General features: G+C 43.5%; 1 protein-coding gene across 4 annotated transcripts in view; it reads left to right on the forward strand.

The window, feature by feature from the left end:
• The window catches only part of CPEB3 (cytoplasmic polyadenylation element binding protein 3), a 171,338-nt gene that overhangs the window by 70,041 nt on the left and 80,813 nt on the right, over positions 1 to 20,484 (forward strand). For all 4 annotated transcript variants that reach the window (XM_040361804.1, XM_040361805.1, XM_040361803.1 and 1 more), the window contains one exon: positions 9,242 to 9,332. In XM_040361804.1, coding sequence (XP_040217738.1) covers positions 9,242 to 9,332 — 91 coding nt within the window. The remainder of the gene's footprint in view (positions 1 to 9,241; positions 9,333 to 20,484) is intronic.

A 20,484-nucleotide genomic window follows, 5' to 3' on the forward strand; every position in this document is an offset into this window, starting at 1 on the left:
CCCAACAATATTGTGTTGGCAGCTTTTTCTTTTTAATTTTTATCTTTTTATTAGCGCAACAAACCTGTCTTTTCATTTATCTGTAATAAATGAGGGGGAAAAAATATATATAGTTGCGCTAAATCCTAATCCACCCTTGAGAGGTAGTAATATGAGTACTTCCGATAAGGAAGTATCGCATGTGCACATACAGTGTAAGAATATTATAAATGGTACAATTTATCATTAAGTGACCAATGAAAAAATTTGGAAATCAAATTCATAAATCACAAGTGTAAAGACAAAATATAAATCACAAAGTGAAAAAATTAATGGACGTCGACACTAAGGTGACCATGTATGGTATAAGTCCAAAGCAATAAATAAGTCCATTAGTGACTTCAGTGAAAGAAAAACATCCATGTGATAATCCAAACAGCTGGACTCTCTTGACAGTCTAGAGCCAAAGTGAAATCCGCCACCATGTGATGGGTAAACTGCTTACCAGAACAATTGGTCCTGTGGACACAAACCAGCGTGTATGTAGTACCCAGCAGGCAAATGACAGCAACTGTATCCGCAGTATGGTAGACCATCAGGTAGACCCCACGGCTTTCATTCCTGTTGGTATGGTATATCATGCAAGGAAACGAATGCCTCACATAGTGTAAAACCAATGATGTTTATTTGATAAAATTAGTAAACCGTAAAAAACTAAAATTTTAATCGAAAAAAAAAAACAGCCTCCAGCCTGTTGCGCCAGCCGGACGCAAACAGGCAAACCCGTCCGTATGGAGATCGAGCAGATGAGGGTGATGACGTCAGCAAGGAACCTTAATTTAAAAACTTTAAATTTAAACTTTTAGCTTTATGCTCCCCTTGCTCTTAACTTTATTTTTTAAAGTGCTATGGGCATTAAAGATTCAAGATGCCACACAATTGCATTATTTAAGCTGTCGCCGCTTTTGAGTAAAATCTGTGACAGAGCCTAATTGTTTGGCAGTAAAACCTACTTCGACTTAATTTTTTGTTTGTTTAGCAGTATCTGATTGCTGTATCCTAGCGTTATCATCTGAAGCCAAGGGATTGCTCTTTGAAATGGCTTTTTTCTTCGATTCAATGAGTAGATAATAGTTTATTGATCTGTGCTGGTTTCAGAGGTTGAAGATGGAATATGTGACTAAAATGCAGGATTGCTGATTTATTTGTGAGGCTGCCTGCAGAGATGCTGAACCTATACTGATAGAACAAAATGTTCTGTGAAGTTGATTGCTATTCTAAAGGAGGACTTGCTTTTGTCTGACCTTTAGTGTGTTATTTGATTAGGCATCTATGGATTGTGTGATAGTGTTTGCTGCCAAACACCAGCCTCTTCACAGTAGGCAAAATCTCATTTAGCAAACACCTATTCTATAAAAGAGTTTTATAAGTGTTTAAAAGCACAGCTGGAGTACTGACCCCAAGCACAATGAGATTTCTTGTGCCTGTGCTTTGTTTTACATTTCTCTTCCAGTTATGCTATAATGACCTGATAAACCTTTCGGGTACAGTGGTGGTGAGTCCATTATGGGCGCCGCCCCATCTCTCCTCTATGCATTGCATGAATCTATCCATGGCCGCCGCTGCCACCTCCTATTCAGGCGTCCGGCCCCTTTCCGTGCTCCTGAATTACAGCGGCGGGGGTGTTTTTATTATTATTATTATTATTATTATTATTATTATTATTATTATTATTATTATTATTATTATTATTATTTTTTTTTTTTAAGCACCGGATTAGAGCCATGGGCTTAAAAAAAGGTGGACTCTTGGCGCAGAGCATTGCACTCGCAGTTAACCAAGATGTGTTAGAAAAGCAAACTATTATTTGCTTTTCTAAAATTGAACCACCTCTCCGCCAATCAGACAGTGCGGGTCTGATACTCGTTACATGATTGGCTGAAGGCACAGGCGCCCCAGTTGGACTCCTAGCAGAATGAGAAGAGATGCATTGGAGGACACAGGAGCCATCCCACAGCTCGCCGCTGCCTGACCTGACACTAAGATGGGGTAAGTGCCAGGCAGACGGCGGGGGGGGGGAGTGGCTGCATATGATGGGCACAAATTGCTGCATATGATGGGCACAAGTGGCTGAATTTATTTATTTTTTAGTTTGAGCACCAGCTGCCACTGCCCAGGTATGTGCTCTTCTGTGTGCACTGGTATTTTTTTTATGTAGAAGTGCACTCAAGTCTTGACTAAAAGGTGCCGATTTTTAGAAAACTCAAAGGAGGCGGGGCCTGCTTTTGAGAAAATATGGATTTGATGCTCATTCTCTGCCCCCTTTTTCATGATTGGCACACTTTTCCAGTATACTTTCAAAATCGATTTGTTAAAACGGTATCATCTGAATGTTTAGGCTGGCTTTGCACTGTTGCGGTGCTTTAGCACACATCAGTTGCGTGAGGGTAGCACATTTACGGTGGACTACCGTTTGCACCAAAAGGAGCCAAAATGATGTAAGCTCCTTCTTTTTTTTTTTTTGTAACCCTTGTGACAGGTAGTCCGGTAAATCTGTGGGTGTTGTCACAAACGGGACATACATTTCTGCCTTGCTTAGACAATACACTAATCATTATTGGGCGTCGGCTGCGAGAAATAGCCAGGAAAGGTTGGAAGACTCCAGCTGTTCAGAGTGAGGCAATTTAGGCATCTATAAGTAGTCCAAAGGATTACCACTAATTGGCTGCCTCACTCTTAAGGCTGTGTGAGTAGGAGAGCAGTGCCAGAAGGTTTTCTGTGGAGGTGAGGAGAGGATTGATTTTTCTGTGTGATAAAAATCAAAAAACTATTGTTTTGTGCTGTATGACCAGCACTGTCTACCCAGCAGTAGGCTGTGTTAGACTTCATAGATAGGTTCCTGTGTGGAAGGTAGACGCCCAAATTGGCTAGGATTTATTTTATGTTTGATTTTGTTTGTGCTGTTTGGATGCTTGCAATTGTTTTCCAGCAAGATGGAAAAATAAACCAAAACATTTGTTTTCAACCGTCTTTGACTGCCAGTCTGTATAAATTCAGTGTGTGGTGAACCCATCCAAGGGGTCACACACCCCGCTACCGAGCTAACCCCTCACACCCTGCACACTAGAGCGCCTGGTAGTGCATTGCCCTTGAATCCCACCTTCTTGTGTAATGTTCATTACAGTGTGTTACTGCAGGGCAATGGTATAAATGGAGCCTCCTTGCCAAAGTCGAGCCTCTGTATTTTGCGAGGAACAATGCAGTCAGATCTGCCAAATGTTTTCCCCAATAAAACCTTGCTATACAGACCGATTTTTGGTTGGATGGAATCGTAATTTGTATGACTAATCTTTTATATGTGTAAAAAAAAATAAAAATAAAAAATCTTGAATCTGCAAAATATTCAGCTTGTTTTGGGTAGAAGTAATATTGTGTAACTAAATAAATATTTTAGTTTGCTGATATCATCTTAAAGATAAGTGTCATCAGAACCGGTGACAATGCGGATGGCGACCTTTATAGTTCATTGAGAGGGCACATGATGTGCTGCACAGTCATGAATGATCTGTTGTGACGGGGGGCTGTATTCCCAAGCAGCCTTCCTAAATAAAGAATGCTCAACACTAATTTACCGGAAAATAAATAATTAAATGGGTGTACTGTAGGTAGATTGAGTAATTTTAACTTGCAGATTCTTGGTTGACATTAGCAACTCCTGAATGACTTTTGTTTCCTGCATTTGCTTTAATCTGTTTAATCTGTGATAATTCCATGCTCTGCTTTCTTATGTGGCTGTGTAGCTTTTTGCTAAGAAGTTTCCTTCTTGTTTAGTGAAAAGGTTGTCGCGCACGTCATGGTTTGTAATTATTTACTGAACTGTTTACTTGCCATTGGCTTGCTTTGCTCACACAGTGAGTGGGCTACAATCATTGATGAACTTTACAAAGTGATGCAAACTAAATGGTAATTCTGTTCTTTTAAAGGTCATTAGGTACTGTTACATTTTGAGGAACACAGGAATTCGGAGACTGTTATGCTGCCGGATACACCGTCGTATCTCTGAGTGCGGGCCGTCGTATCTATGCGACTGATTCAGAGAATCAGTTACGCATAGATTTCCCTAAGATCCGACCGGTGTAAGTGTCTTACACCGTCGTATCTTAGGCTGCATATTTACGCTGGCCGATAGGTGGCGCTTCCGTATATTTACGCGAGGAATATGCTAATTGGGTATATACGCCGATTCAGAAACGTACGTCCGGCCGGCACATTTTTTTACGTCGTTTACGTTAGGCTTTTTTCGGCGTATAGTTACCCCTGCTATATGAGGCGTAGCTAATGTTAAGTATGGACGTCGTTCCCGCGCCGAGTTTTGAAAATTTTGCGCCGTTTGCGTAAGTCGTTCTCGAATAGGGCTGGACGTCATTCACGTTCATGTCGAATCCAATACGTCCTTGCGGCGTACTTTGGAGCAATGCACACTGGGATATTCCACGGACAAATACGTCAAATATGCGAGGTCACAGTTAATATACATAAAACACGCCCACATCATCCCCATTTGAATTAGGCGGGCTTACGCCGGACCAAATACGTTACGCCGCCATAACTAAGGACGCAAGTTCTTTCTGAATACGGAACTTGCGCCCAAATTTACGGCGGCGTAACGTATCGCAGATACGTTAGGCCAGCAGATAGATAGACAAATCTATCTGAATCCGGCCATTTAGGTTTAGGTTGACCTTTCCCAAGTCTGGGTTTGGAGTGCCGTAGCTGGACCCCGCTAGGCAGAGGACGTATGGGGTTCACCTGAAATGTGATTCACTGGGTTCTGCATTGTGGTGCTTTTTAGTACAGATTGTGCTGGGTTAGCCATAGAGTGCTCTCCAGTTCCAGAGCCGTGGCACAGTCCCAGGAGTGACCCACTCTTTATCTTTACTCTGTGAGTAGGCTGAGCACCAGTAGCTGTCTCATTACTAGACTTGTTCAGCACCATTTACACTACCCACTCTCTGTTGGTTTACCGACAAAGAGGTAACACTAAAGGGGTGACATCAGCTGCTTGCATGATTTAAAACCCACCCTAAGTGAGAATGTGGGCTTAGAGGAATAAAGCCTTGTTAAAAAAATAAAAAAATACTCCCTGCAAGACAAAGGCATAATGAGCTAGTATGCATAGCATACTAGCTTATTATGAAGTACTTACCTGAGATTGAAGCCCCCGCAGCCATCCTTGTTCGCCTCCTCCATCGCCGCCATCTCTCCCAGAGTGACTTCCGGGTATCGCGGCTCCGGCGCTTTGACTGGCTGGAGCCGCGATGACGTCACTCCCGCGGGTGCCGCCACTAACGGCATGATCGCCCTTAGAAGCAGCACACTCAGTGTGCCTGCGCGCCATTGTCGGTGCATGTCTTTTGCAAATATCTCCTAAACCGTTTGTTTAGGAGATATTCTTTGCACCTACAGGTAGGCCTTAATCTTTACAACCACTTTAATTTCTTATTACTTAAGATTCCCTCTGTTAACTTTCGAAGCCGTACCAGGGCACAAAAGCTTAAATAAAAATATTTTTTTATCGCCACATCTACATGGTGGGCATCAAGTTCATTTGCAAACTCAGATATTACCTTACCTTATAAAGGAACAGTGGCATCACTGTTTGAGCTCCGGGGGGGTTGGGGGGGGGGGTTGGGAACAGGCACTGGATGTAGTCGGAGGCATACCTCAAGGCTACTATGAAGTAAACAGACCCTCTTTGTCCTGTTCTCTGGACTTCATAAGGGACACCCTACTTAAGTCACCAGTGCATAATGGATGCAAAAAACCTGATTGTAGAGAAATCCCGTTCCACCAAATCGCAGGTTCATGGGTGTTTTGGCACCAAGGCCCTGTAGCTGTGTGTGTGTCGCGCCAACACCTGGACTGCTGTTTATACTTTTTCTGCTGATGCAACTTTTGGCTGCAAGATTCTTGCCTCAGCTGTCTGAGGTTGGGTCGCCTTGACCCTTGTTGGGCATGTTGGCTTAGTTCTGTTTGCCTCGTGGTTGTCCACCCTTCCTATTGCTTGGTGATTTCCCATGGTGTATAAATATACTGTCTCTGTTGTCCTGTACGGTGTAGGAAGAGTTTTGACCCTCTTGTCTCGAAGTACAGGCCACAGACCACCCACCCCCCTTTTGATTCTTTGCTTTACTTTCCATTACTTGCCACAAGACTGAGGACTCGCTGAATGGGTTAGTTTTATAGGGAAGACACCCAGGGGCTGATTTTCTCCAAAGCTTTGCCAGTGTCCAGTCACTGTACAGGACTATAACCAGTTGTATATAAATATCCTGTATTATACACAAAGATATGAAAGTGTTACTAAACCCACAACAGTAAAGTCAGTCTGTATATGCAGTAAAACAGTAAAACTCAGTGTGGAACCTAGGGGGTAATCCTCTGCATTGTGTAAAATGGCTGCCTGATCTGGTATGCACAGGTCCTCCCCTCCCTGCACTGTCCCCCTGGACAAGTCCAGATAAGACAGCCTTTGGAGTCAGGCTGCACATGCTCAGTTTGGTGTGTATTGCTGGAGATGGAGATTTTTTATTTTTTTTGGGAGAGTGCATGTGATTGGCACTGTCCAGACAGAGGCTGCATTCACACCTAGGCGTAGGCGATTTGCGGAGTTTACCACTATTTGCCGCGACAAATTGCAGTGTTTTTTTTACCGCCATTTGCCGCGACAAAACGTGGCGTTTTTAACCGCGGTTTTGTATAGGTCATTGTCGGGCATGGAGAACGCCGAAGCCGCCCGATATGCCGCGACAAAAAAGGGTCCGGGACTTGTTTGAGCTTCAGGCGTTTCGGCGTGGAGATGTGAACCATCTCCATAGAGAATCATGTTATTTCTCCCCTCCAGCGTATTGTAGCGTCACGCTTTAGGCGTTTTGTCACCTAGGTGTGAATGCAGCCAGAGGGTCAAGAGCCCTGCAGCCTTATAGGACAGCTCAGTGCAGTATGAAAACCTCCTACAAGCCTCACCAGAAACCTATAGAAATCACAAGACTGCTGAAAAAAATATCCGTTTATATTCACCAAAATGGCGTTTCCATGTTGTGCACCGTGGGAAACCAGATCTAGTGAATGCAGTGGCCTGGGTTTAGTAGTAAGATTATTCAAAATGTGTTTTTCTTACTGTATTTGTTCTTCTTGGATAAACTTTACTTTTAGCATCTTTACCCCTGTAATCAGGGCAGAAAAAAAAGAAATATCCCTTAATAGAGACAGACAGCAATAGAAGACTATCCCTTCTCTTTACTATTCAAAACTTGCAACAACAAAAAACTCTTTTGGCCAGGGTTTGCTTTCATTTTTTGTTTTATTACATTGTCAGAGTAATATAGTGCTTTATTGTGTAGATCAGTATTAAGTTCTGTTCTCTCCAGTAATGTTCCGTGATTGGTTGCCCTGAATTGCCCTGTGTATTTTTAGAGTTTGACATAATGTTCTTCAAGTAGCTTCCACATCCTTTGCAGTCTTTGATAAAAATGAAGAAATAGAGCAAGTGCTGTCCTCTGTAGTTCCAGCACCACGGACAGCGATTTAAAACGGATTTAGATTTTGCTTTTGTTGCGTTGGTTTTAAAATATTTTATGATGCTAAAAGGCAATATTGTAAAAAAATGTATAAAAAAATGATGGTTTTGCGACACACTAGTTTCTTTTTATAATGCTTTGTAAATTTCTTTTTTTTTGTCCTAGATCTGTATTATGAGTTTCAAAACAAATTTCTGTTACATGCCACACACAAAGAAGCAAAACAATACGATATATTTCAGAGAGCTGAATCATTTTTATGCTCCATTCACACTAGTACAACTCCACATTCGCGACTTTGAAATGCGGCTTAGAAACTCTATTCACACTTGTGTGACTTGTCAGACAGCTTTGAACACTATGGGCACACCCTATGTTTTTCTATGACAACCGGTCAAATATGTGCAACCTAAAGTCGCAGCGACTTTAAAAAGGTTACTGCACTACTTTAGTCAAATTTTCATGCTAATTGACCATAGAATGCAATGTAAATCATCAAAAGTTCCATTAAAGTCACAACCTACAACAGTTGTCCATTATCATTGGTCAAAGCAAAAGTCGCATCCAAGTTGCACACTTTCAAAGTTTAAAATAACACATGTTATACTTGCCTCCACTGTGCAGTTTGTTTTGCACGGAGTGGCACCGATCCACGGCTTCTGGGGTCCCTCGGCCGCTGTCTCTGGTCCTCCCCGCAATTACTGGCCACAGTCGCGCGAGAGCTCGCATGGTGGTGAGTAATTGCGGGCGCTCTCCCGTGATACAGCGAGCGGTCATAGCTGCTCACTGTATCAATCGGCTCCGCCCCTCGGCGCGCCGCGTCACTGGATGTGATTGACAGCAGCGCCAGCCAATGGCTACGCTGCTCTCAATCCATCCACTCTAGCCAATCAGCGGCCAGGCTGAGTGGCGAAGAGGATCTCGGGACCGCGCTTGACTTTCGACGGGTCAGGTAAGTAAAACGGGGGCTCGGGGGGCGGCAAATTCAGATGTTTTTTCACCTTGATGCATAGATTTGCATTTCATTTACAACTCATTTAAATTGCACTCCAAAGTTTGATGCAACTTTGGATGGGTGCAACTTGGCTGCAACTTTGGCTTTGATCTATGCTAATTGACAATTGTTGAATGTTGTGACTTTTGAGGGTCACATTGAATTCTATGGTACTCGAGTCGCATGAAAGTCAGACTAAAGTAGCGAAAGTCGCATATATTTGAACGGTTGTCATTCAAAAATATGAAATGTGACTTGTGATGCGACCTTTGTTTCCAAAGTCACATCACCGGTCACACAAGTGTGAATGAAGCCAAATAGGCAAGTAAAATCAGTTGGTAAATTGCTCATTATTTCCAGAACATTTTAGCTGTTTTTATAGCTTCAATTTCACTTGGTTTTACACTTTTTTTCGAGCTTTAATCTACTGCAGCCAGAGTTGGCAATCTTTGGGCAGTTCTAAGCAGGTCAGCAGCCTCCTGTTTGATCACCAAAGCTCTAGCCTTTCCTCTTCCTCCTCCCATTCTCTTATTGCGATTGCCCACTGTGCTTCTTCTTTTAACCCCTATATATTCCATTTTACAATTTAGGATCACAAGGAAGAAACTTCTGTATTTATTAAGATTTTTGTTTTTCTTTCTGAGATGTAATTTTCTTAAAAATCTCTTATTTTTTTTTTATCTTCCAGGACCGGAATAGGCCCTATGACTCCTTTAACCTGCACTCTTTGGAGAATTCATTAATGGATATGATACGGACTGATCATGAGCCTCTGAAAGGTAAATATTCAGTGCCCTATGTCATGTTACACCTCAGGATGGATGTTTAGGACAGCAGTAATGACTAAAATGCCTGTTTTGACTTATGCATTTGATACCTGTGCTGGGGGAGGGGGGGGTGAAGCTCAACAAAATGGGATGCCTGGATTTCTTCCAATGCTGCTTTCAGGAATAGGACAATAAGGGCACAAGTGTGCTTGAAGGTTCCCATAAACAATTGTGGGGTGGTCTTGTCTGTCCTAGTAGTGTGAATAAAGATTACTTATGTGCCTTTAGCTTTAAAGGGTAACCCTATTTAGAAATATATCTTGTGCAGAATCTGCCATGTTACAAGACTCGCCAGCTGTTGCCTACATATTTATGCAGTGGAGAAGGCCACCAGTTAAAATGATTAACAGTCAGCCCACAATGAGGGCTCCGATACTTTCAGAAAGAATAGGCACCGGGTTTCATTTTATTTATTCATATTACCCTTCAACCCCCATGCCCCCCCAAATCCCTGACTGAGTCTTCTACAACTAATTGTTGGACGTTCTTGAATAAATTTACCATGTCATACTTGTACAGGGAGTGCAGAATTATTAGGCAAGTTGTATTTTTGAGGATTAATTTTATTATTGAACAACAACCATGTTCTCAATGAACCCGAAAAACTCATTAATATCAAAGCTGAATATTTTTGGAAGTAGTTTTTAGTTTGTTTTTAGTTTTAGCTATTTTAGGGGGATATCTGTGTGTGCAGGTGACTATTACTGTGCATAATTATTAGGCAACTTAACAAAAAAAATATATATACCCATTTCAATTATTTATTTTTACCAGTGAAACCAATATAACATCTCAACATTCACAAATATACATTTCTGACATTCAAAAACAAAACAAAAACAAATCAGTGACCAATATAGCCACCTTTCTTTGCAAGGACACTCAAAAGCCTGCCATCCATGGATTCTGTCAGTGTTTTGATCTGTTCACCATCAACATTGCGTGCAGCAGCAACCACAGCCTCCCAGACACTGTTCAGAGAGGTGTACTGTTTTCCCTCCTTGTAAATCTCACATTTGATGATGGACCACAGGTTCTCAATGGGGTTCATATCAGGTGAACAAGGAGGCCATGTCATTAGTTTTTCTTCTTTTATACCCTTTCTTGCCAGCCACGCTGTGGAGTACTTGGACGCGTGTGATGGAGCATTGTCCTGCATGAAAATCATGTTTTTCTTGAAGGATGCAGACTTCTTCCTGTACCACTGCTTGAAGAAGGTGTCTTCCAGAAACTGGCAGTAGGACTGGGAGTTGAACTTGACTCCATCCTCAACCCGAAAAGGCCCCACAAGCTCATCTTTGATGATACCAGCCCAAACCAGTACTCCACCTCCACCTTGCTGGCGTCTGAGTCGGACTGGAGCTCTCTGCCCTTTACCAATCCAGCCACGGGCCCATCCATCTGGCCCATCAAGACTCACTCTCATTTCATCAGTCCATAAAACCTTAGAAAAATCAGTCTTGAGATATTTCTTGGCCCAGTCTTGACGTTTCAGCTTGTGTGTCTTGTTCAGTGGTGGTCGTCTTTCAGCCTTTCTTACCTTGGCCATGTCTCTGAGTATTGCACACCTTGTGCTTTTGGGCACTCCAGTGATGTTGCAGCTCTGAAATATGGCCAAACTGGTGGCAAGTGGCATCTTGGCAGCTGCACGCTTGACTTTTCTCAGTTCATGGGCAGTTATTTTGCGCCTTGGTTTTTCCACACGCTTCTTGCGACCCTGTTGACTATTTTGAATGAAACGCTTGATTGTTCGATGATCACGCTTCAGAAGCTTTGCAATTTTAAGAGTGCTGCATCCCTCTGCAAGATATCTCACTATTTTTGACTTTTCTGAGCCTGTCAAGTCCTACTTGTGACCCATTTTGCCAAAGGAAAGGAAGTTGCCTAATAATTATGCACACCTGATATAGGGTGTTGATGTCATTAGACCACACACCTTCTCATTACAGAGATGCACATCACCTAATATGCTTAATTGGTAGTAGGCTTTCTAGCCTATACAGCTTGGAGTAAGACAACATGCATAAAGAGGATGATGTGGTCAAAATACTAATTTGCCTAATAATTCTGCACTCCCTGTAGTGTACAAACATCTTGGCATATTATTGTTGTATAAATAACACTGGCATTCAAAATAATGTCTAATCAAATCTATGATGACAAATGTTCATCAGTCAGCCACTACATACTGTGTGTGTGTGTGTGTGTGTGTGTGTGTGTGTGTGTGTACAATACAGGATTTGTATAGCGCCAACAATTTGCGCAGCGCTTTACAACATTAGAGAAGACCGTACAATTGCAATACAGGAGGATTCAGAGGGCCCCACTCGTTAAAGCTTAGAATCTAGGAGGTGTGTGTGTGTGTAGTGTATACACAAATGCGCACTATCTCACAAATATATTATTATATCTTTTCATGTGACAACACTGAAGAAATGACACTTTTCTACAATGTAAAGTAGTGAGTGCACAGCTTGTATAACTGAAAATTTGCTGTCCTCTCAAATAGCTCAACACACAGCCATTAATGTCTAAACCGCTAGCAACAAAAGTGAGTACACCCCTAAGTGAAAATGTCCAAGTTGGGCCCAAAGTGTCAATATTTTGTGTGGCCACCATTATTTTTCAGCACTTCCTCAACCCTCTTGGGCATGGAGTTCACCAGAGCTTCACAGGTTGCTACTGGAGTCCTCTTCCACTCCTCCATGACGACATCACAGAGCTGGTGGATGTTGGAGACCTTGTGCTCCTCCACCTTCCGTTTGAGGATACCTCACAGATGCTCAATGGGGTTTAGGTCTGGAGACATGCTTAACCAGTCCATCACCTTTACCCTCGGCTTCTTTAGCAAGGCAGTGGTAGTCTTGGAGGTGTGTTTGGGGTCGTTATGTTGGAATACTGCCCTGCGGCCCAGTCTCTGAAGGGAGGGGATCATGCTCTGCTTCAGTATGTCATAGTACATGTTGGCATTTATGGTTCCCTCAATGGACTGTAGCTCCCCAGTGCCGGAAGCACTCGTGCAGCTCCAGACCATGACACTCCCACCACCATGCTTGACTGTAGGCAAGACACACTTGTCTTTGTACTCATCTTGTTGCCGCGACACACGCTTGACACCATCTGAACCAAATACGTTGATCTTGGTCTCATCAGACCACGGGACATGGTTCCAGTTATCAATGTCCTTAGTCTGCTTGTGTTCAGCAAATAGTTTGCAGGCTTTCTTGTACATCATCTTTTAGAAGAGGCTTCCTACTGGGACGACAGCCATGCAGACCAATTTGATGCAGTATGCGGCGCATGGTCTAAGCATTGACAGGCAGAGACCCCCTTCAAAGATAAACTTTGGATATGACGCTGAGCATGTGCACTCAACTTCATTGGTCGACCATGGCGAGGCGTGTTCTGAGTGGAACCTGTCCTTTTTAAACCGCTGTATGGTCTTGACTACCGTGCCGCAGCTCAGTTTCAAGGTCTTGGCAATCTTTTTATAGCCTATGCCATCTTTATGTAGAGCAACAATTCTTTTTTTCAGATCCTCAGATTTTTTTGCAATGAGGTGCCATGTTGAACTTCCAGTGACCAGTGTGAGAGCGATGACACCAAATTTAACACGCCTGCTCCCCATTCACACCTGAGTCCTTGTAACAGTAACAAGTCACATGACACCGGGGAGGGAAAATGGGCCCAATCTGGACATTTTGACTTAGGGGTGTAGTCACTTTTGTTGCCAGTGGTTTAGACATTAACAGCTGTGTGAGTTATTTTGAGGAAACCACAAATTTACACTGTTATACAAGCTGTACACTCACTACTTTACATTGTAGGAAAGTATAATTTCTTCATTGTTGTCACATAAAAAAGATGTAATACAATATTTACAAAAATATGAGGAGTGTACTCACTCGTGTGAGTGTGTGTTTTATGTGTGTATTTTTTATATATATATATATATATATATATATATATATATATATATATATATATATATATACACATTTGATACAACCCTCCTAGGGTATTCGCCTAGTTTACTCTAGCAAACCCGAATGGCCAATATCAAAGTAGACCGTTTTAGACCCTATTTGGCCCATAATCGGCCCTTTTATATGGGGTTTAAAATGACACTTGACCTTATAGCTGGTTACTAATAGAAAACTTTTAGCAGTAGAAATACTTGGTCAGATTTGAAATAACAAAGCTTTCCTACACTGTATAAAAAAAATAGCTCACTCCTACATTCCAAAGCCATCAATATTCTTTCTCTTTATTTGGAGGGGGGGGGGTTCTATAAGGAGGTTTTGGGTTTTGGAAGAGAAATTTTACAACTACTATGTCTTACAAGGACGTGCTTACGATGAACATATTGAGCTTGGGATAAGCAGATCTTTGCTGAAAATCACATGATTGCGCCTGGCCTTTCACCTGCTGTGTACAGGCTCGGCTCATCGATTGATGCCGGATGATTAGACAAAAGCACAGCAATGTAAACTTTGTGCTCAATATGTTCTAGCAGTGGCCAGCGCCTTATTTTAGATGCCTATTTGCTTATAGGAGAACTTCAGAGCATTAGAGGACATGAGCATACATCAGTTGACTCCTGTGTCTGACAGTGTCTGGAATAATGTTATAATAGATATTATATTGGAAATATATTAGAATTCTTTCTAGCTACCACTATTTTAATGCTTGCTTCAGCTGCCCAAGCACAGAACAGTAAAAACAATCCTGCTCTAGGTAAACTGGCAATGATGGTGTCTGTAATCCAGCTATGCATGAGGTGCACGCCCTGTTATTGCTGCAGAGTACATGTTTCAAAAAATTGGACGGATGCATACCCATATAATGCAGATAAAAGCTTCTTTATTCAATAAAAACAGGCACAAGGCATATTGGCAGGGGGAAAAGTTTGACACGTTTCACGTGCTAAGTACGTGTCAAAACCGCATTGAACAGTGTCGGGATCTTCTGATTTTGTGTTGTAGTTGAATGTGACGTTTTAAATAAAAAAAATCTAGAACTGATTTTGCTGTTTATTAGTACAGATAATCCTGTATTGCTTTCATTTGCTAATTTGGAATAAAGCGATAGAGAGGGACATGTATTGCAATGTGTCCATGCTAAGAATCCCTGTTTTGTAATCAAGTGTTAAAGTGAAGGCATGTCTGATGTTACTGTATTTTTTGATAAAGTTATAATATTTTTATTATGTTGCTGGTCTTTTTTGGGAACACACTTTTTTTATGTTTGTAGATAACAATTTTTACTTGCTGGTGCTGTCCATCCTGTGTGTGTGTGTGGGTGTGTGGGTGTGTGTGGTCGGTGGTAGAAGCATTATTAGTGAGCCCACGCCAGTCCGAACTGGGGTTTTTAGGCTTACCAGCCCACTTTTAATAAAACAAAACTAAAAGTCCACAAACAGTTGCCCATGCAAGACATATTCACCAGCCAAAACAGTAACAGAAAATGCTAAGCCACCTGGCTCATTTATCATCAGCACATCTGTTCTCGTCACTGGTCCCTCAGATCGTCTCACCCAGTTTCTCTTGGCTCTCTTGGCTCTCTTGGGCTTTTCTGGCTCTCTCAGCATGTAGGTACAGCTCCTTGATGTGAGGGCCCATTCCTGGTGTCTCGATAGGGGTTCTCCTTGACACCCCGGGCTTTCTCACTTTTTTCTGTGACTTAGACTGTCTGTCTCGGTCCACTCAGTTGTCCTTGCTCTGTATCTCACAGATTCGCTTAAGCCCCGTACACATGTGCCAAATATCGGGCGGTATCAGCTGGTTCAATAGACATTCAGCCCACGTATACGGCCGCCAGTCCGACAGAAGCCGGCCAAACTTCCAGTTTCTGTGGCAGGGGCAGAACTGAAAAAAAGTCTGCCGATTGGCATTCGATCAGCACACTCAGCCAATGGCTGTGAGCGCTGACCAGTGTTTTCTGGCTGGAGGGAACACAATAGCTCAATGGGGATATCTCTGTACTAGCATTGGATTGTTGGTACATGATCTCCTTCCAAACCCTAAAGTTTTTTTTTTTTTTTTTTTTTCGTTCAGCCCACTAGATTGAATGAAAAGTACAGCTAGTTTGTACTAGACTTTAGTTGTCTCAACTCACTCGGCCTGATGGACATGCAGACACAAGAGCACTTCTGTCTGCTAACCAAGCACACCTAGCTCCTGGCTGGAGCCCTTGGCTTTACCACGACTCCCTTATAAGTGTGCACACCTGCACACTAAGAGTCGGTTCACACTAGGGCGAAGCGACTTCCAGCACGACTTTCAGAAGCAACTCCAACACGACTTGAGCATGAACCACAGGGCGATCTGGGGAGATTTACAACACAACTTGAAGTCGTCTCCAGGACAGGAGACATTCCAGTGGCCAATAAAACAACCATCAGCTCTGGGAGAGGGAGGGGGAGGGAGGGGTTTGCCTGAGAAATGTATGTTATCTTCCTGGAAAGTAGCTTCAGTTAAGACAGTGATCCGACTTCTGAGGCGACTTCCATTGAAATCAATGGGTACAAGTCGGATTGAAGTAGTACAGGAACCTTTTCTGAAGTCGGATCGCCTTAAGTCGTGTGTATTAACTCTGCTCCCATTCACTTCCATTGTTTTTCTCTACAGCACGACTTGGGACGACTTGAGGCGACATGAAGTCGGATCGCAAGTCGCCCCAGTGTGAACCGGCTCTTACTGTCCTACAGGTCTCTAAGACCTGGACACAGAATTGAAGGCTTTGTCCCACCCAAGACACTTTTAAGCCTTCAAGGTCCAGACCCCGATCCAGGATTACAAAACTGAATATCCAGTTTTCTCCACTCAGTCACAATGCTCTGGAGCTAAATATCTCAAGCTCTGTCCAATTGGATGAAGAGCATCTGTGAACAGCAGTTTTAAAGTCTTGCCACAGATTCTCAATTGGATTTAGGTCTGGACTTTGACTGGGCCATTCTAGCACATGAATATGCTTTTGATTTTAAACCATTCCATTGTAGCTCTGGCTGTATGTTTAGTGTCGTTCTCCTGCTGGAAGAGATTTCCAGCGGACCAGATAGTTGCCGGAGTCTCTATGATCGTTAGAGGCTGGGCAGGCGCGATGTTATGACATCACACCCGGCATCTGCATTTAAAAAAAACTGCGCCGTTTCCCAGCCTAGTGGTGAGATCTGGTGTCTTATTGACCCATATCTCACTGTAAAGAGGACCTGTCATGCCTTATTCCTATTACAAGGGATGTTTACATTACTTGTAATAGGCATAAAAGTGATCAAAATGATTATAATTTTGTTTTTTTTAAGTACCGTGTGCTCGCACATGAAAGCGAACGCATACCTAAGTCCCGCCCACATATGAAAACGCTGTTTAAACCACACATGTGGGGTGTCACCGCGAACGTTAGAGTAAGAAGTGTTCTAAACCATGGCCTCCCAAAAATACATAATACCTTCATTTATAGAGACAATTACACCTGAAAATCAGGAGAACATTCATCAAAATATTGCAAGAGTAATATATGCTTCTGCATCAGCATTGGTAATAATTGAAAATGCAAAGCTTGTCATGTCTAGTTTTAAAATGTTCCAAACATATACAATCCATTTGTAATACAAAAATATTTTCAAAGCAAATTTTTAGTATTTTTTTTTTATTTATTTTTTTAAATAAACTGTACTTTTAGTTCAAGCCTAATACTTTTATATAAACTGCATTTTACCTTCCAAATGTTAAAATAATGACTCTCAATGTGTAAAACTAATCAACAGTGAAGTTGTTACATTGTCCAGGAAAAATGTAAAAAAAGATTTTCCCTATTGCTTAAAAACTTCTGGAAATTAAAATATGTGGGATCATAGTACAGGCAACAACACTAAGGCTGTTTCTACTAGTGCAACTTGTCCTATGACTTTGGACACATAAAGTTGCATGACAAGTCACAGCCCATTGATTTAAATGGCACCTGTTCCCATCTATGCGAATTAGAAAATCTGCGACTTTGAAAAGGTACACGCAGTCCTTTAATGCGACTTTGATCCAGAGAGTGTAGAGTTGTATCAAGGCTGCACTCAAAGTTGCATCAGTCATACTCTAGCCTTGGGCTACGTTTCCACTATTGCGACTCCAAAGCTGTGTGATTTAGCGTGCGACTTTGAGGGTAGCTTTGTTCCAACTTTACACTCTGGATCAAAGTTGCATCGAAGTAGTGCAGGCACATTTTCAAAGTCGCAGTTTTTCAAAGGCGCATAGATGGGAATGTTTGCTTTTGAAATCAATGGGCTGGGACTTGTCATGCGACTTAGAAATGGAGCCTTAAACTAATTTCTCACATGTAACGCCCTCAGCTGGTTTTCCAGCATGCTGGATTTTTTTGTTTTGTTTTTTTGCTAAAACTTTTGTGAATTGGTACTGCTCAGACCTTGAAGGGGATTTACCATGAAAGCTTGTATTGAAATGTTTTATGTTCAATCGAATAAAAAAAAATGTATCACGGATAGTACCCAATTGTTTGTCGCAGGTGCACTAATACTGCTACAATCTCAATCCAAATATTTCAAATTTTGACTCATCGGTCCAGATCCTCTGCCATGTTCTGCACCCCAGTTCCTATGTTTTCATGCATAGTTAATTTGCTTAGCCTTGTTTCCACTTCAGAGGTATGGGGTCCCCCCCCCCCCCCCCCCACAATTCATCCATGAAGACCTCTTTTAGCCAGACTTCTCAACAGTAGATGGGTGTACCTGGGTCCTTCTAATGATCAAGAATTCTGTGCTGATGACACTCCTGGACATCTTCCGCTGTCAAAGGGAAGCAAGTATGATGTCTTTTTTCATCTGCTGCATTACGTTTCCTTGGTCAACCACTGTGTAAATGGTTCTTTACGTTGCCTGTTTCCTTGTGCTTCGTTAAAACCACAACCTCATCTTTGTAGAAGAGATTGGCTGTTCCTCACCCAGTTTTTAAGCCTCCTAAACGGTGGATTCTGTTAATGACTGTTTGTCTTGGTATACACCACTGGCTCAGACCCTTGGAGGGGGGGGGTGGGTGGGCAATGCTCGCCACAATCACTTGTAAACACAGAAGTCCAGTTTCTGTGTTTACAAGTGACAGCTCTGCACTCTATGACTAACACTCCTGAACTCGGTAATGCAATCCTGGTATTTAAAGTGGATGTAAACCCACTCTCATCCTTTCTAAGCTACTGCCATAGTGCTGATCTATAAGTCTATAGATGCCTCCTGCATGTATCCTTGCCTGTCAAATGTCTCCCCTCTGTCTGTTATAAGAACTGAAAAACTGCAGATTCCTTGGGTGGATCTGTTGTCTGGAGCTCTGTGGGTGGAGTCGTGATGTCAGACTCCCCGCCCACCTCTAACCTTGTCAACATGCATTTTTTTTCCTGTGTATTCCTTACACTAAATTCTGCTATGATCACTAACATCCAGTAAAAATCCAGAAAAGTAACCACATGACTTCAGAAAAGGAGTGGGGGTGGGAATTGAAAAAGAATACCTGTCGGGCGTGGCCTGGCGGAGAGCTGGAAAGGACGCACTGCTGCTGTGCTCCGGCCATCCAGGCTCCTATCTGCGGCTTCCAGGAGACCCATCTTACCACCAGCGCAACGCGGGAGCTCCCCGGGCGAGAAGTGCACCCCACAAGCCCGAAATCGCAGTGTTCCAGGCACCCGGGAGATGGATCGTGGCTCCGGCCTGGCCTCGGGATCGGCAGCCATCTTCATCCACCGGCCTAAGGTACCTTCGTCCACTCCCGGCCTCACAGGTCTCCCCGGGCTCGGTCCTCCCTCGGTGCGGACTCCGGAACCTGGCTACAGGCCGATCGCCACCTCTGGTTCCTGGTGATCCTCACCCCCAGCGGCCTGCAGGAGGATCTGTGGCTCGGGCCTACTGTCTGACGGCCATCTTGCTCCACCCGGCTGAGGCACCAAGGCCTGTTTCTAGTTGCCTGGACTCCCCACACGCCTACCTCTCTCAAGATATGGCCATCGGTGCCTACCCACAACAATCGGCGGCCACCCTTGTTGGCAGCCTGCAGGCGGTGGACCTCATGCGGCCCTGTGTTAGGCGGCCATCTTGCTCCACCCTGGTGTCCATCTCTCGGACTCTCCTTTCTCCTACAAGTTGCCCTTGAAATCCAAAGTACTTTAGCTGACCAGGCTATGACCCCGTAACTGGATAATTGGCTGCATTGACTTATGCTTTGTACTGAAGCCATAGCTCTGGGGGGCACATACGCAGGGCCGGGAAGGTTGACAGTATGATCTCCCTGCTCCGTGCTGTCGGACCACCCAATCTCAGCGAATAAGGCACATCTTGCTTCCTGACACCCCCACATAAGCTCCCTGAGTAACTGACATTACCTGGTTCCCGGCGGGTATGTACAATACACCCCGGCACCGACCTCGCTACCGCTCCCAACAAAAGGCCTCTCCGCCGGGGGGAAAGGCAAGGGCAAAATGTCCGGAGTCTGATGATACCACGCAGCATTCTGAGGACAGTTTGCTTCAGTTCCCCACTGATTTGACAAGCCCCACTGATGCCTTGCTCCAGAAGTTTCGCAGTATAGTGCGGGATGAAATAACTGCTGCTTCCCTTAAACCTTCAGCAGAACTGGTGAGGGGCCTTAAAGAGCTAGGCCACCGCACCAATCGGTTGGAGCAGCGGATGGATCTAGCAACAGTGCTGGAAGGTCATGAGGACGAAGTTGAGAAATTGAATGCTGAACTTTTGAGCCTGCAGGATAAATTAGAGGACTCTGAGAATAGGGCCCGCAGGGATAACCTCCGCATCCGTGGGCTTCCAGAGGCCATCACTGACCTGCAGGGGACAGCCATGTCCTTCCAGGAGCTGGCGCCTGATATCCCTCCGGAGCGCTTGGAATTTGATCGCATAGGTCCTTTGCTCCCAAACCCACCGAAGATCCCCCCAAAGACGTTATCAAATTTCACTTTTACAGGACCAAGGAACAACTCCTGCAGGCCGCAAGGGATCTCCCGGACCTCTCCTTCCAGGGTAATCCCCTTCAACTATTTGCAGACCTCTCTCCAGTCACTATAGCCAAACGGAGGAGTCTGAAACCCTATTTGC

The sequence above is a fragment of the Rana temporaria genome, chromosome 8 (genome assembly GCF_905171775.1).
Source record: "Rana temporaria chromosome 8, aRanTem1.1, whole genome shotgun sequence".
Lineage (NCBI taxonomy): Eukaryota > Metazoa > Chordata > Amphibia > Anura > Ranidae > Rana > Rana temporaria.